Below are 17,915 nucleotides of genomic sequence, written 5' to 3' on the forward strand. Positions count from 1 at the left end.
AGATCATCACTTGTTTATGTGTAGATTCTCGTGTCTCAGATCTTAGGATCCTGTATTTAGCGCTACAACACACAGCAAAAGACCAAACGTTAGCAGGAAATACTTCAAAGAATAATAATAGGATATTTATGGTACTACCCTAATTACTAATTTGTAATTACTAAAACTTTATTATTATTATCATGATTATCATCATCATTATTATTTAGTTTCCTATTTGTTTCTAACAATGGAGAAAAAGAGTAAAAGTGAATCTGTAGTGATAAAGGAAGGATCTGGGCAAGGAAGACAAATGATGATCAAAATATATTTTATGAAGCAAAATCTATTTCAATAAAAAAAAATACAAAGAAGGCATCTATTACTGTTCTGAGGTTATTGCCCTAGATTCCCCATAAAAAAAACACACATTTGGGAAATCAAAACTGGTGATACAGAATTATACACTAAAATTATCTACCAGTAGTACTTCATGAGATTGCAGAAAACAAACTTTGAATCAAAGGTGTTGAATATTAAACTGGCTGAAAATAGGATAGGTCAAAATATATCCAGAAAGTTGCATGGAGTATAAGCATTGAGTATGACATAGTCAAGAGATGCAAGGACCAGGGGCAGCACTCTCAGTTGGGGAACAGAAGGAATGTGCAGGAGTGTAAGCAGATCAGATACTCTACCTATAAAGCATTGCAACTGTAGTGTGATCTAAAAGACATCACAGAGGGGCAAATCAGGGAAGTGATGTGTCAGAATAAGATAAAACACATGTGTAAACTCATTTGCAAAAGGAAGGCTTTCTGAATGTGATTGCAATTGTTCATACAGTAACATCAGGAATTTATGACACTGAAATGCTTCTGTACACTGAACAAAGAATGCCATCAGCTGAGTAATGAGATAGGTTACACAATGGAATATATATGTGCTGGAAGTATTGTTAGAATTGTGAAATTAGAAAAGGAATATTTTTTCTTTAAATAGTTATTTATAAGACAAATTTTAAGAAAATGGTGACTAGATGAAATTGAGCAGTGACTAGTTTTAAAGTAATCAAAACATGTTTAATAAGTGGGTGAGTTTTATTGAAAATAATTTTTATGCAACACATAGGATAACGTGAAGCAAATGATATTAATGGTAAAAAAAAAAAAAAAAAAATTCTCAGGATGCCATCCAAGTTCTAAGTATTTTCTTGGAAAAGAATTAGGTTTTCTGCTAATGCATAGTAAACATTGCATGTAGTTATCTAATGATTACATGTGCATTCTATTATTTCTACTATTCACGTTCATTGTTTAAGGCTATTAGTAAAAGAAAATAAAAACTAAGGCACATATGAGCTGGCAAGTACCAGTCTGTGCTTTCCAGGTCTCCATATCCTGACCCGCAACCCCAGCAGAATCTCTCTGCTCTACCAGAAGCCATGCTGGTACCCAGAGCCACAGGTAAGGGTCTGAGGCAGACCACCAACATTTCCTTAGAGTCTGCCAAACTTTCCCCAACAGTACCCACTTCACTCATCTCCATGTCCCAGACCACAACTCCGGCAGAAGCTCCTTGCTTTACCAGAGACTGTGAGTTATCCAGAACCCTAGAGGTCATGCCAGTTCCGAAAACTCCAGTATCACAAAGACTAAAACAGTATCCTAAACACCAAAGGTCATGCAAACTGCCAAATCCCCAGCAGAGGCCCCCAACTAAACAAGAGGACTCTGAGGTCCCAAGAACCACAGGCCACTTATAGAAGAAGACCAAAACAGAAACATGTGTGAGTATTGTGGAATGAGGAAATATTTTGAGGGATAATTAATTATGAAAGAAATTTGAAGAAAAGAGATGAAATTGAACAATGATGGATTTACAAGTAGCCAAAGGCATGCTTAATGAATAATTAGATTGCCAATAAAATTCACTGAAAGTAATTTTTCATACTTGAAAAAGAATCCAGGAAAGAATTTATACTAATTGTAGAGCAAAATATTTGCCAGGACACTATTAAGAGATCAGAGAATTTATTACGAAAAACATTTAGAAATTCTGCTAATGCTTAGTATATCTAGGATGATGATATCTGATGACTCTGTGAGTTTTGTGATTTCTGCCTATTGTCTATGGGTTTTGTTTATAGTTTATGGGTTTTGCTACAAGGAAATAAACTCTAAAAATTAAGGGACAGGTGAGATAGCAACATAGAATAGTAGATAAAAGAGTATTTCAGGGAAACCTGATGAATTCAGTTTGATCAGCCTTATGGAAAGAGGCAGAGAGGTTACACCATGGCACAGGGGTGTTTATACATCCTACGTACATTCCAGTGCTCAGACAGACACAGCAACAGGCACGCATGATAATAAACAAAGAAAATAGACATTAAAGCTATAGTGCAAAGCACATAAAAAAGAAGCAGACTCAATCGATGTGCTCTCTACATGTCTTTAATTTGCTTCTTACAATTTTGAGTCAGCATGGATGGCAATAAATGGGTCTTCAGCAGAGTTACTAATGGAAAAGTGAGCTTTGCCATCACTGCCAACGTTTACTCTAAGTCCAGTGCAACCGCCATTGACTTTATCTCCAGAAATGACATCACAGTATGTGCCAGCAGGAAGACCAGTCTGTAAAGTTGTTGACAAAGCCCTGGAAAAAATCCACAAAATAATAAGTGCCCCAACCTTGTGCTATAAAACAGTAAAGACTCAGAACTCAGTGAGAGAATCTAAACACACACAAAAAAAATGTGCTAGTGGGAGCAAGTGAATTCTATGTAACAAATATGTACCAAATATATTAATGCCATGGCCTGTAGTGACCAGAAAAACACAGAGAACCCTGTGAAGCTCAGCACTAAAGCCCTCCTGTCAGGAAGATCATTGTTTCCTGTCTGTCCTCTGCTGGACTTACATTCTGATGATTCTTTTTAATTTTAGTAGCATCAATTCTTCAAACCTTCAATTACATGATGCCATAAATAACGTTTTCAAGAATTAAATCTAGCATTTCTATAGATACATACAAGTTTGTAATAGAAAAGTGTCTGCATGAAGTAATTCTAGTTCCCCTAAACAACCAACCATGTGGTCTTTTAGGAAAAAAAAACCCAACAAGTTACATACTTCTATTATTGTATCATAGCCAATCAAGTATGCTATAGGGAAAAGTATTCTCAACCTGACAGAAAGTTCATTTTAAAATTAGACATTTCACTGGCTCCAAAAGATACTCTCTATCTAGAATTCTTTTTTTGTTTTGTTTGTAAGACAGGGTGTCTTTCCATATCCATGGCTATACTGAACTTCACTAAGCAGATCAAGGTGGCCTCAAACATCCAGCAATATGTGTGCTTCTGCTTTTTCAGTACTAGGATGAAAGGCAGTGAGCACCACTTCTGCTATCTGATCTAGAGTACTACAGATGAAGGAGCAATAATGAAGACTCAGAAGTACTGCAGGTGAAAAGACAATATTGATGACTTTAAAGGCAGAGTAAGTAACCTCCTGAAGCAATTCATAAACCGGATGCAAATACACATATACCTTAAAAATATTTAAAATACATAAATAGAAAACTTAAGACTGTAAAATGGATAAACACATAATTGATAATAAAAGGTACTGGAATAAGTACTAATATGGCACATTGTTTTATGATGTTAAGTTATATGTTTACTACTTATGTGATTTGTGAAATGTTTCAAATGAGCTTGTAAATATGAATGCATGCTACGTCATTGTAAACTGTAGTTAAAGATCACAAAAACAAAATTTTATTAACATAAAAGAAAAATAGGAAAGCATATATTATTTTTATGTATACTGAACATTTTGTGGCTTAAATCCATTGTTTAAAGATTTTTCACATATGAAAAATATGTGACATGGAATATGAAATATGAAAAATGGACAGGGAAAGACTACTTTAATCACTATCTACTTACCAGTCGTCATTGTTAAAAACAATGAATCCTCTGTTTCCTCTGCTAAAAGCTACTTGGTTGCTGCCATTATCCCACCAGTTTGCAAAAGGCTGACCATTGACTACATTCCTGAAGGCAACCATGTTCCTAAAATCACAAAATCGAGTGAAATGCTCATTTCAACATTTTAACAGTTTAAAATAAAAAGATTAAACAACTTCCTTATTAGACAAGACCTGAAGGGGACATCCCACCTGATTTGACGCCATCTATGTTCACAGACCCAGTCATTGCCACAAGTGGTGTCTGCATTAATGGTCACTTCTTTTGTTGCTCCATTATTATTAGGTGGTCCAATCCAGTCATTCTGATCCTTAATTATTAAAAAAATCACATCATTTGAATGCCTGTAGCTCCCTGACTTTTGCCACTACAGAAAACCAAAACCAAGTCCACTGGTCTAATTCTGTCTCTGCAGTGGGTAATTATGAACTAAGTCCTTAATTATTCTCACAGACTTTCACTGAGTTTTTTACTTCTGTGTAAACTGAGGTTCTCTACAACCATAGTCAAACAGACTCCAGTTACTCCCTGAAATATTTCCATCACTATACACTAAATGAATGTGCCTCAGTATAGACATAAAAAAGGGACATAGTTATTGGCTACTATAAAAATTAAAATCATCTATGAAAATTCTTTTAATATAACAATTTTTAAGTTAATGTGAGTTGATTTCTTACCAATAGCTTATAAAATGTTCTGACATTTTTAAGTTTATCAAAGTATTAGTGAACATCTTATGATGGCAAAATACTTGAATATACCTCTAAAAAGTTATTCTACTCATGAGAGTACTTCAAAAAGAGAATAAATTTCAACACACAACAAATGAATTGTATTCAAAGAAAATAAAAAGTATCTGGCAGATTTATTATATATATATATATATATTATATATATATAATTTGATGTGTCTCTATAAGGCTAGTATTTTCCACTGAGATATGATATTTCACATAGCTATAAGATATCTGGTAGTCTCACTGCTTAGTTAAGTTTTGAAATTGCTTATACATATGCAACTAATAAACAAACACATAATGGATATAATTCAAGGCACACATGGATTGCTTCATCAAATCACTGTTTTGGTATTCTTCTAAGCTTTTATCTACTGTAATTTCCTTAATCAACCTCAAATCAGATGCTTTCTAATTCCACAGGAAAAATAAAAGTATCTTCATATGATGACATTTATTGTACCAAGGGCAGAAAGAATTTGAAATTTCTTTTGGTGTTAGCAGGCATAATTCAATGTTAAAACTATGAGTGAGGGCTTTAGCAGGAGTTAACTGTTTTCACTCTGCATTTTGTTAGTATTTCAACTACATCATTTTCACTATCGGGTACTTCTTCATTGCCCTCATTTTAGAAAACTGTAGTGAATGAACACATAGTAATAATTCCATATGCTATAAATTTACATGAACTTAAAACAGAACCACTTTCTAGAATAAAATATGCTTCAAACAACTCCAAGACTTACTTTTCCATTCTGGAAATTTCTTTGCCAACGGTAACTTGACATTACTCTTGTGAATCCATAAGGATGAGCCAACATAAATCCAACAGCCATTTTGTACATTCTGAAAGTTTCAAAATAGTATTAAAGCAGAAGTATATAATAAATTACTGTCATTAAAAGCAGGCTCCACAGCAGCAAAGAATGTTATCCTACCTAGCATCCCAGAATGTCAGGATGGATGATCCTCCAGCACCATGTCCTCGCTGATTGTCATGGTTGTCCACAAACACAAGGGCTCTGTCAGAAGGCACCATACCCCAACCTTCTCCCCAGTTCCTGAATTTTAAAAAGCACATTATTCTTTCACAATGCTTAGTGTAACATTACATATGACATCTCAATTATCTAAATAAATGGCAATTTCATGAGAAGTCTTTCATATATATATATATATATATTCATTCTATGGTAACATACATGGGAATTTTATCCCCATTTAGGTCTTACTATATAACCTTTTTTTCTGAGATTTTTCTCTTTAGATCTTTTTAATTGTATTATAATATTATGGACTTGAGAATTTAGATATCCATGTTATATAATATAGAATAAAAATGAATTTTAACTGTGTCTTTAAATTACACACTTTTGAAATTTTCAATTAATTCTCTAAGGTAGCACAAGGAAATTCCATACTGTGGCCACATTGTAAGAATCACTTATGAATACAACTATTTTTGCTAACATATTTTTAGTAAACCACGAAAAAACATTCTTAGAATCTAAGGGACTTATCAGAAACAGGCAAAAATCACAAAGTGATACTTTGGATTTCTACTGCTATCAGTTGACTAATATGCCAAATAAAAATATGATTAATTAAGGGTTGTTGAACAATAAGCTTAACTAATAATCAACAACTTCATAGTTGTGTAAGTTAGGGTATTTGAAGATATATCTTATTGATGCCAAATGACAACAAATATATGATCGATCAAATGTTGAAATGGTGTATATTTACTTTAAATAGGACATCTTCTCTCCATTCCACTTGCGGATAACTGTGCCAAGTTTTGCACCAAACTTGAATTCTGTCACACGGCCATTTCCAAAGTACTCACTACCTTTAATTGCCTCACCACCCAGATCAATGACCTATGAGAGACATTGGAGCAACTGTCAATTTATTTATAACTTTAAATCATATTATTGAAATATAATATTATTTAGAGTATTTAAATGAGTTCTGTTATTTGAAATTACTAATGGCTTTCTGTATACCTACATTCTGATTTCATTCATAAACCATATGTCACATTATTGAAGGAAAGCAAATTACAATCCAAATTACAAAAGGGTCATTTTTATCCTCCAGGATAACTGTCAGAAGGGACAACTCACTAATTCACAATAAGGTAACACTTGTCAACATTAGAAACACTTATAACTCATGAACTTTTCTAAAGAAATTAGAGATACAATGTTGTCATCCTCAGTACACTTCAAGTAACATTATTGCTAAAGAAAATGTCTTCTCCATTTTCCTTAAATACCTATAATGCCATTAACATGAGAGAAAATCAGGAAGATTAGCTTGAGACAATAAGCATAATTTTTCTGTCTTGTAAAACGATATCTTTGAATATAAGATATAGATTAATGAAGTTAGCACTTTCTTGAAACACTATTGCTGATGCCAAGAAGTGCTTGCTGACAGGAGCCTAGCCTAGTTATCCTCTGAGAGACTCTTCCTGCACTTAATACAGATGCAGGTACCTACAGCCAACCATTGGACTGAGCCTGGGGACCACAAAGGAAAGGACTGAAGGAGATGAAGTGGAATTTGCAACCCCATAGGAAGAATAACAATATCAACTAACCAGACCCCCCAGAACTCCCAGGGTCTAAACCATCAAAGAAAGAGTATACATGAGTGGTTCCATGGCTCCAGCTACTATGCAGCAAAGGACAGCCTTATCTGGCATCAGTGGTGGGGGAGATCTTTGTTTCTGTGGAGGCTTAATGTCCCAGTGTAGAGGGATGCTAGAGGTGTGTTGCTGGAGTGGGTGGGTGGGTGGAGGAACATCCTTTTAAAGGCAAAAGGGAAGGACATGGGATGGGAGGTTTGGGGAAGGGAGACCAGAAAGGGGGACAACATGTGAAATGTAAATAAATAAAATAACCAATTTTAAAAAAGAATTAAGTGTGGTATTTCTGATTAACAACATTTGTATTTTTAAGGACAGAATGACAACTCTACACAAGACTGACGTATTAACCAACATTATTAATTATATACTTAGAGAAATCTGATATCTGGTTTACAAAATGATAATATTTAAAGGAAAATCCCATGAGGTTTTAGGTCCTATGCAAAGAACATAGAAAACAGAGTACAGGGAGCCTTCCTGAAGGAAGAGCACAACTGATTGTCCAGTACCGACAAGTCAACCTTGTAAATGTACATATTCAGGGCAATATCTGAACTAAATCACTTACATATGAAGCACTATGAGCTACATCCATTATATTTAGGAAATATATATGTGTGTGTTGTATGTCTGAGTACATATACGCATATATGATTGTATTATACATACATATATATGTATATATTTTACATACATGCATGCACACATATATATACAATAACAGTAAGTAAGAAACAGAGGCCATGAACTTGAAGGAAAGTATGCAGGGTAGGTACATGGAAGTATTTGGAGGTAGAAAAGGGAGCGAAGAAACATTGTAATTAAACTATAGTATCAAACTTTTAAAAAAAAAAAACTATATATTGTTCTACCTCTTGGAAAATGAAAGGTCTGCTTCCTTGGGAGAACCATTTTGTATTTAGATTATGTAGTTTATTCAACACTGCCTTTATGTCTCCGGGCCACATGTGCTTAGCAGCATCAAGTCTGAACCCTGCTACACCGATGTCAATGAGATGGTTCATGTAGTCAGCCACCTTGGTCCGAACATAATCTTTATCAAGTGCAAGATCCAGAAGGCCAGACAGACGACAATTTCTGACCTGTTGGTGAAAAAATATTGATTTATAAAAAGGTATTTCTGCCTGATAATTCATCATTCAGTCATTCACAGATTTATCAATAGCAAAATTTTTATATGGGTTTTAATTGGGACATGGAATATATTGATGTTCTAATGTGAACACAGAGACTGAAATTTTTGTTGTAAATATGCAGAATATCAGAGATTAAGATAGGTGAGCATTATAGTTGGTCCATTCTCATTCCTGATGATCCTCTCTCTCTCTCTCTCTCTCTCTCTCTCTCTCTCTCTCTCTCTCTCTCTCTTGTTCTCTTCAGATCTCCTTCTCCATTTCTCTTTTATTCTTCCTTCATTTTCTTTATTTTACATAGGTCAAAAATATCAAAGGGAATTTGCTCATATTAAGTATACAAGTACAAAACTTAGACTGTGATTCAGTCTTTGAAGACTGTTTCTATATATGATTTGTATTTCTAATGTTTTCCATTTCATCGTATTTATATAATTAAGTAAATCAAGCTTTTAATTTTTCAGACAAATTTTTGAAAGAGCACCCCTACCTTTATCATTGACATTAGCATATCCTTACAAAACAATGTAAAAAAAAATTAAGGACACATTTCCTTTCTGTTTTTCAGTGTCCTGTATTAGTCATATTGTTTTCTTTCTATGTTCAATGGCATTTGTAAATTTCTGTGCATATGTAGAAGCATAGACAGTTGTTTATTCCCATAACTGTCTCTCTCATTACCTGATTAGCATCATTGTAGTTATTAATTTCTCCATTACATTTATTATCATTAAAATCCCAACCAGAATATGGAACTGCTGAGAATTCCCTCTTAGAAGGATTGAAGTAACTTCCACAGGTACTACTTGTTCCTGCAGGGTTGCCTGAGCCACACATGTGATTAATGACAGCATCCACATAAATACGGACCTAGAAAAGGAAAGTGCATACTTCAGTTGGACTCAAAAATCTATGGTTTCATTACAGTCTCCCAACAATTCTCCAAAACATTTAATCTGCTGCTTTGTATAGTCACTTTAGAAAAGTGAGTCAAGTAAGAAAGAAAACTAATGTGAAATAAGAAAACCATCAATAATTACACTTTGTGGAAAAGAATATAGAGGTCTTGGGGAGAAAAAAACAGACACCACCATAAAGACTACATAAAAAGTTCAGTGTTTGACAAGATACGACATAGTATAAATTTGAGAGACTATTGTGTTTGAAATTTTACAGAGTTACAAGGAGAAAGAACATAGCTTAATCTATATACTACATGGCTAAAAACTAGAGGGAAGATACTTATCTCTTCATTATAGAACAGAGAAGGTATTTATTACCTAAAATAATGATAGGGGAAGAAAACCTACAAATTTCAGTTAGAAAAAGAAATCACATAAACATAACTTAATCCTCACTCATGAATCAGTGCCCATGAAAATACTTTAGGAGGTTTCTATAGTTATTAATTTTAAAAGTCAACATTTTACTTTATGAGTACTATTCTTTCAACCTCAAATGGTGTGTGTTCAAGGATTTCAAAAGTTGACAAGAAGATAGGACTGTATTTTCAATAACACATAAACTGTAAAGTAAAATTTTAGAAATTTAAAACCTACTTAAACAAAAATAGATACAAAAGAGAAATATATATAATGATTTTCATATATAATGATTTTAAGAAAATGTGTCTTCACTTACACCAACATTGTTGCACCTCGTCACCATGTCTCTGAATTCATCTTCATTTCCAGACCTGGTGCAAATTTTGTAGCTGATTGGTTGGTATCTTTCCCACCAAGGTCTAAAGGGGTTATGAATTACAACATTTTCATTGGGTGGAGAGACCTACAAATAAAACAGTTATAATTAGTACCAGACTATGGCTTACTTATATATCTAAATCTTGTAGAAAGCTATCAATAATCTGACATTACTTCTCAACCTACAAACATTCATTTCTGTTGACTAACAATAACCAGATATTATGGAAGGACATTGCAGAGGTCCTCTTGATATTCTACAATAAATACAAAGGTTCCACAACTACCAAACTTTTTTACTTTCTCAGCAAAGTTTTGTGTGAAATGAAGTTGTGCTCTAAAGTCATTAGTCTTGGTTAGAATATTACAATAGCACAGTAAGCTCTGCATTTAGTTTGTGAACTAATCTTACCTGCACCCCTCCAAATCCCTTAGGAGCTAAGTATCTCTCACATTCCTTGGCAATATCAACCCAGCGCCACTCAAATAAGTGGACAATAGCAGTCCTCCCATTCGTAGTATGTGGGTCATATTGAGCCCAGCAGAACCCAATGAGGGAAAGCAGCAGGATGAGCTTCATTTTGCTTTGAAGTTGTCAGTGTTCTTTCTGGTGCCTATTTATATACCTGCACAAAGTACATTTCCAAACTAAATGCTCATGAGTAAATATTTAAAGTACAGTCTATCATTCAAAAGAGATTAGAAGCAATGATGCACACAGCTGAAGGTTCTTCAGAAACTCCCATGGAGAATAAACTTAATTCTTTTAAATATCAATCATTAATTGACTGATATTAGATCTTACTTTTTATGACCTCCACCAGCAAGTACAAGGAGAATTACAACTGAAATCAAATAAATCTGGGACTTTCCATCTTTAAATTTTTGTATTGCACCATTCCAAATAGAAATGATCGGAAAATCAATTCATTTCTTTTTGTTTCCCCACTTAAAATTTTTTGTTATTTCAGTATTTTCATTGAATTTTAAGATGATGCAAAGTACTGTGGCATGCACCTATTATCTCAGTAAAACGAGAATGAAAAAAGTTAAGATTTTGTGCAAGTCACCAATTTATAGAAAGTACTCTAAATAAAGAAATAGAATTATATAAGGGGAGATAGAATTAAATTAAATGCCTTTTGAATTGTGAAATATGCATTTCTTTTTCATCAACCCATAGATTGAAACCTCAGTGTGCAAAGCAATCAAGTTCATTGTGTGTTAGTTTTTCTTCCTAGCCAAATATCTTTTCTTCTTGACATAATACTCCATAAAAAGTAGAAATTTACTGCCTTTCACAATGTGTATGAAAATCCTGTGAAAGAAAATTATAGTATAGGTAAAGAAGCAACATCACCCTTCCTTTCAGCAAGTGATGAGTTAGTGTCCTATTTTACCAAGGACTGGTTATTAGGGATATAATGCTGAACAAAGCTGCAGTTGAACTTAATGGGAAAAAAACCTAAGCTTGTTCATACATATAATTAAAGCATTAACAGTGTTAATAATATAATTTACAGGCATATAAAAATAAGTAAACTTTTCAAATGATAAGATAGTGAGTCAGTTGAGTTCAACAAATGCACCTTTACAACTCATTGTTTAGGGAATACTTCACTAAGGAAGTGACTTTGCCACTGGTTTGAATGATGAAAGGCAAAAGATGCTTTGAAGATCAGAAAAACCAAAGCATGGCAAAATAAAGCCTAAAGATGAAATGTCTTTAGAATGCTGGAGAGACATTAATAACAACAGAAACGTCAACAGAACTAGAGCATGTATTAACGAGGAAGATGAAATCAGGTGACGTCATTGAGTAAGGGCAAGTTTCAGAACAGAATTCTGCCAAGAATCTATGAGGAGTAGACAATAATATTACAATTACAATAATGTGTTCTGTGATCAAAACCTGGCTGGGATTTTTTCCCAGTGTGGAAGATGGGATAGGAGGTAAGGTGTTATGTTCTAAATGTAAATTGTGTAGTGTCCTTAGTAGGGTCATATGTTTGAACACTTGATCCTAAGATGATTGTGCCTTTTAGAAAGGTAGAACATTGCAGAGATGAAGTCCTACATGTTGATCATTGTATCTTGTTCAAACTTTTATTTTCCATATTTTACCCAGTGTTACTCATACTGCTGATGTAGCTGCTATTTTATGATAACATTAAAACCTATAATCATTGTAGATTGGAAACCACTGATTCTCCAGAAATTTGTTGCTCAATTAAGTATGCCCAGGCATTTCCATACATACTAATAAACTGCTGATTTTCCATTGTGAAGGTAGCCACTGGTCCAATACCCAGATTGAATCATGAAAGAAAAGTTAGTAAAAATCTATTCCCTTAATAAATATTTTGGTTAAGTGACATCTTTGTTCTAGAAAAATCCTGACTAACTCACAATGAGAGGAGGTAGATGGGGAGACAATAGAGAAGAGGAAGATGGGTAAGAAAAGTGAAAGGGATACAGGAGTCAGAGGACCAGAGAAGAGGAGAGGGCTTACAAATTTGGTAAAGGCTGAATATAGAAATAGTATCTAATTAGATTCAGAGGAATAGTATGAAAACAGAAAGTCAAAAGGGACTCTGCTACTTAAGTATTTGCTAAACAGAAGAATGATACTGACATTATATCACAAATGAATCTAGGAAATACTGGGAAAGAGCAACTATACTCGTATCCTGGTATTCAGGTTCAGTGCTAACCCATAAAATTATAAAAATGAGATTTAAAGGTGAATATGAGGAGATATAAAATGCTTACATGAGAAATAGCACTTTCTATAAAGCATGAGGATATGAATTGAATGTTCAGCTTTCATATAATTGCTGCCATACTCATATGTCTGTAAGACAACAGTTAAGAGGCTGTGACTGAAAGATAGATCCTAGGAAATCCTGGTTTATAAGACTTTCTAGAATGGTAAGTTTCAAGTTCATTCATAGACCCAATGATGAATAAGTTAAAGAGTGGTAGAGAAAAACAGTTACTTCCTTCTCTGGCGTTCATGAAGAGTGATCCTACAGATATGGTTGCATACATAAAACACCACACCCATACACATCCCCAAATAGCTAGATATGATGAATAAAACAGATACAGTGGCGAATTTTTAACACAGCAATAAGTTGAGGAATTGCATGCAAAATATGTAGTATTAATTTTTCAGTTCTCTGAACATAACAGACACCACCATTTGCATTTGCTATGCACAGGCCAGTGAACATTGGCTGTCTTATCAAGCCTTCAGTCCCTGATCTTGAAAGTTTACTGGGTACCAAAAGGAAGTTCTAAAAAGTTAGCAATGATATTGTCCAATTTTGATCTTTAAGTGCTACAATTAAGACTTGCTAGCCATGATATATCTACACGTACAAAAGTACTATGACAGTTGCCACTTTCCAGTTGAATCTAAGATTTGCTCCACGGGAGGCAATGTGTGCTTGGCATTTAAACCTTCTCAAAACAATATGGCTTTCTAGGTCACTGGCTAGAATCTACTACCATTATTTTTGCTAAATAGAGTTGTTAATATGTCTTCTAAATATATGTATTTATAGACTGGAGAAATTCTTATTTTTAGAGAAACCTCATAGAGAAGTAGATGACAATCAAGTCAGACACTCATGAGTTTTCAAAGTCCTGAGAATAAGAGACTAATAAGTGTTCATCCCTAAGTAGGATATTTATCCATCTCACACCAAGGTCTTTTGGGACATAGTGGAAGAGAAATAATGATATTGTGACAGCTAGCAGATAGAGAGAAGCAATATATAATGCTGCCTTCTGCATGCCTTTGCAAGCATAATTACACATTAGCTGAGACTCACATAGAAGCAGGTAAAGATACTCAACAGTAAAAGACTGAGTACTCAGAAAGAATGGAGTCAACAAGTATGAGAAGAAAGAAATTGGAAGGGAAGTAGAAAACAATATTGTATATAACATTGGTCAAAATTTTGAAATGTAAAATAGCATTAGGCATGTAGTCAGTGGTAAAATGTCTGCTTAACATTTCTGGGGCTTTAGGTGCATTTAGTAGCAACACACATATATAATAAAACATTTGATAAGATTGTATCAGGAAGTAATTCTGTTTTGGGATAAATATATGTAATCATGTGTATTCACACATATATATGTATATCCAATATTTATGTCTACTATGTCATTTGACAGTAGTTATACAAAGCACATAATATAAATTATGTCATGTGTCTTAGTTCATTTCTTAACTTTATAATTAGAGCCTTTGTTCTTCTTTCATGTAGTAATTCATAAAATATTTAATAGAAAATATTAACAATAATTACATGTTATATTGTTATAATTTTAATTATAACAATAATTAAAATTTTAATTTTAATGGAAAAACTAATTACCTTGGCTTGATGTTTATTTATTTTGTAATTACTGAATTGTCACATTGTAGGCCATAAATGTATATAATTAAAATAAAATAGATAAAAGGAAAAAAGTTAAAAATCATATTTAATGTTAAGAAGAAAATTCAGGCTCAAAATTATAGTGCTACCCAAAGTGTTTTTCTAGTCAATACCAGAGAAAAGGTTTCTATATTTTTACTTAATGCCCATAATATAAATAATATTACAGAGGAATAATTCTGCAATAAAGCCAGGATTTCATAAATAAATAATTCTGCAATAAAGTACCATGATTTAAACATTTAACTCGCAGTTAAATCACAAATATTTATATAATTTGAGATCTATGTAGACATAAAGGAAAAAGTAGTAACATTTGATACTGTTTGCATTTTGTAGCTTCCTATTTGTATATGTGTGCGTGTGTGTGTGTGTGTATGTAAATTGTTTACAAAATTGTATCTCTAACTGTATGTGGGCTTTTCCTTTGTTGTATACTAAAGCCTTATGAGTGCAAATGAATTAGCTAACATTGACCAATGAGGCATACTGCTCTTCCCATTGCATTTATTGCCCTAGAGACTCATACTTAATTATCTTTATATCTTTAGTAAGACACATGTCTTAATAAAACTTTATGAAGTTATTTATTGTTACATTTTTTGCATACAATTTTTATTATTAATTATTTTATTTATTTACATTTCAAATGTTGCCCCCATTCCTGGTTCCTCCTCTACGAGTTCTTCACCCCATTTCCCCCCTCCTTTGCTTCTGAGAGGGAGATCTCCTGCTCACCCACCCAATTCCCACCTCACCCCAATCATCCGTCATCCCTGGGGCATCAAGTTTCTACAGGGTTAAGCGCATCCTTTCCCACTGGTAGCAGACAAGGCAGGCCTCTGCTACTACTGTGGTGAGGGCCATGGACCAGCCTATGTATGTTCTTTGGTTGGTGGCTTAGCATCTCAGAGCTCTGAGGGGTCTGGGTTAATTGATGCTGTTGTTCTTCTTATAGGATTTCAATCCCCATTAGCTCCTTCAGTCCTTCCCTTAATTCTTCTGGAGAGGTCCTTGACCTCAGCCCAAAAGTTCTGTCAGCTACTGGTAGAGCCTCTCAGAGGACAGTAATGCTAGGCTCCTGTCTTCGTGCACAATATGGCATCAGTAATAGTGTTAGGGTTTGGTGCCTGTTCATGAGATGGATCCCAAGTGGGGCCAGTCTCTGGATGGCCTTTGAAAGGCAATCTTTTAAACCAATCACTATGATAGGATGATCCTTAGGTGCCAAGGAAGGCATTAGGATTCTAGGTTGTAAAGAGACCATTGGTTGAATGATTTTATTAATGGCTCTTATATGCATTAACATGTTACATTTTTCCTATTTTTAAGGTATTTTATTCTTTTTTATTATTTTTAATTTTTTACAGTCCAGTCATATTTTTACATTCATCATAAGAATTTGTACATTCATCATAAAAAAAGTCCTTTCATTTTCTCAACTTCTTCACTTTTCAATATTTTAAAGCTTTAGATAGCAATACTATGTAGAAGTTAGTCAAGTTAATGGTTGCTCCTACTGTAACACAAGGTTTCTCCAAATTAACATTGAATTCTGCACAATTGCCTCAAATCAATAAATGTTCACTTGCCAGAAAGTCATACCCTCCCCAAAATGATATGAACTTAAGTTTTGCATAGTCTCATGTGAAGGTTAGAGACACATAACAAAGATAAAGTTTTTCAAGTCTGCCAACAAGATCTTTGACAATATTGACACATTTTGAGCCAAGGGTCAGTAGCATTTCCAATGTAAATAGAACATTCTGTGCTCCAGGGCATACTAACATAATCTGTAAACAAACCCCCAAAATGAAAAAAAAATAGAGGAAGAATGAAAGCCTTAATGACTTAATAATACCATATTGTAGGAGAGAAGCCCCTTTCTCTCAGTACAAAAGGAGGAGAGAGGTCTGTCTGAAACAAACAAACAAAATGTATTCTATGTTCTTAAACTGGAAGAAAAGTAGATTTTTATTTCCTTACATTATTACTAACCAGGTTTCTTAAATTTACATTTCAAATGTTGTCCCCCTTCCAGGTTTCCCCTCTGAACCTCCCCATCACATCCTCCCTCTCCTCTGCCTCTAAGATGGTGCTCCTCCACCACCAACTCCTGCCTCACCTCACCCCTATAACTTTGCCCTTAGCTGGGGCAACAAGTCTCCACAGGATCAAGCTTCTCCCCTCCTTTTATTACTTGAAAAAAAATGATTAATACATAAGCTCATGGGAAGAGAAAGTGGAAAGGGAAGGGAAGGTGAACAGAGGAGAAAAAATGTTTTTATTCAATGTTCATTGTCAACAAGAAAATCTGGAATTAGAGATTATGGGCATAACCATGAGGGATTTTCTTAATTAGAGTAATTAAAATAGAAAAATCCACCCTAAATATGGACAGCATATTTCATTGACACTAGCCTAAATATAAGAAAGTCCAAGAAAAGTGTTTTGGTTTTGACTGCTTGTTTCTTTGTTTGTTTTGTGGTTGTTCTTTTGTGGAGTTTTTTGTTGTTTGTTTGTTTGTTTGTTTGGGTTTTTTTTTGTCTTGCTATTGAGTTCATTTAACTTGTTACAATTGCTAGTGCAGTTTCAGCCGTTAAATGCCATTCAGTGCGGATGTCAAAACCGAAATTCTCAGGACATGATCCAAGCACTTGGGAGCCAGAGGCAGACATGTCTGTGTGTGTTCAAGTGTAGCCAGGGCTATATAGTGAGATATTGTCCTAAACAAACAAATCTATATTCCTGAGCCTTCCAGTAAGGAAGGAAGACCAATGGCTCTCCAAAATCCTTCAATATATTTACTGCCAAATTGCAAGTAATAGCATTGTAAGATTCTGTACAAAGCAGCTAACGCTGATGATCATGTGGGGTTATTTTTCTTTTAGTTTGTTTATATGATAGAGAACATTGATGGATTTTTGTGTATTGAACCATTTCTGCATCTCTGGTATGAAACTTACTTGATCATAATGAATGGTGTTTTCGATGCATCCTTGGATTCAGTTTGCAAACATTCTATTGTATATATTTTTCATAAATGTTTGTAGTGGGTTTTTCTGGTGTTGCTATATATTCAAATACTTAGTTCTTTATCCTAATATGTAGTTGTGCCAAGACAAAGAGATCCTCCTGTATACCAGCTATTGTTGTGTATACCTTGCTCCCTAAGTTACACCTAGTTGGTTAATATAGATGCCTACATCCAGGGCTGGGCATAAGAGAGACA

General features: G+C 34.1%; 1 protein-coding gene across 1 annotated transcript; it reads right to left on the bottom strand.

Annotated features, from left to right (window-relative positions):
• Nucleotides 1–2,419: 2,419 nt before the first annotated feature.
• On the bottom strand, nucleotides 2,420–10,830 carry LOC117707013 (pancreatic alpha-amylase 2a5). The gene is made up of 10 exons (XM_034500285.2): nucleotides 10,642–10,830; nucleotides 10,168–10,314; nucleotides 9,208–9,396; nucleotides 8,245–8,475; nucleotides 6,463–6,596; nucleotides 5,655–5,777; nucleotides 5,463–5,562; nucleotides 4,168–4,286; nucleotides 3,935–4,060; nucleotides 2,420–2,637 (listed from the first exon to the last, which is right to left on the bottom strand). The coding sequence occupies exons 1-10, from the start codon at nucleotides 10,807–10,809 to the stop codon at nucleotides 2,448–2,450; spliced, it is 1,527 nt and encodes a 508-aa protein (XP_034356176.1). The 5' UTR covers nucleotides 10,810–10,830; the 3' UTR covers nucleotides 2,420–2,447.
• Nucleotides 10,831–17,915: the final 7,085 nt, after the last annotated feature.

The sequence above is a fragment of the Arvicanthis niloticus genome, chromosome 4 (assembly GCF_011762505.2).
Source record: "Arvicanthis niloticus isolate mArvNil1 chromosome 4, mArvNil1.pat.X, whole genome shotgun sequence".
Taxonomy (NCBI): domain Eukaryota; kingdom Metazoa; phylum Chordata; class Mammalia; order Rodentia; family Muridae; genus Arvicanthis; species Arvicanthis niloticus.

Coding starts and splice junctions, on each gene's coding strand:
- LOC117707013 (XM_034500285.2), bottom strand. CDS start 10,809: ATGAAGCTCATCCTGCTGCTTTCCCTCATTGGGTTCTGCTGGGCTCAA. Junction 8,476..9,207: donor ACTACAATGATGCTAATCAG/GTAATGAGAGAG, acceptor TTTCACCAACAG/GTCAGAAATTGTCGTCTGTC. Junction 5,563..5,654: donor CTGACATTCTGGGATGCTAG/GTAGGATAACAT, acceptor TGAAACTTTCAG/AATGTACAAAATGGCTGTTG.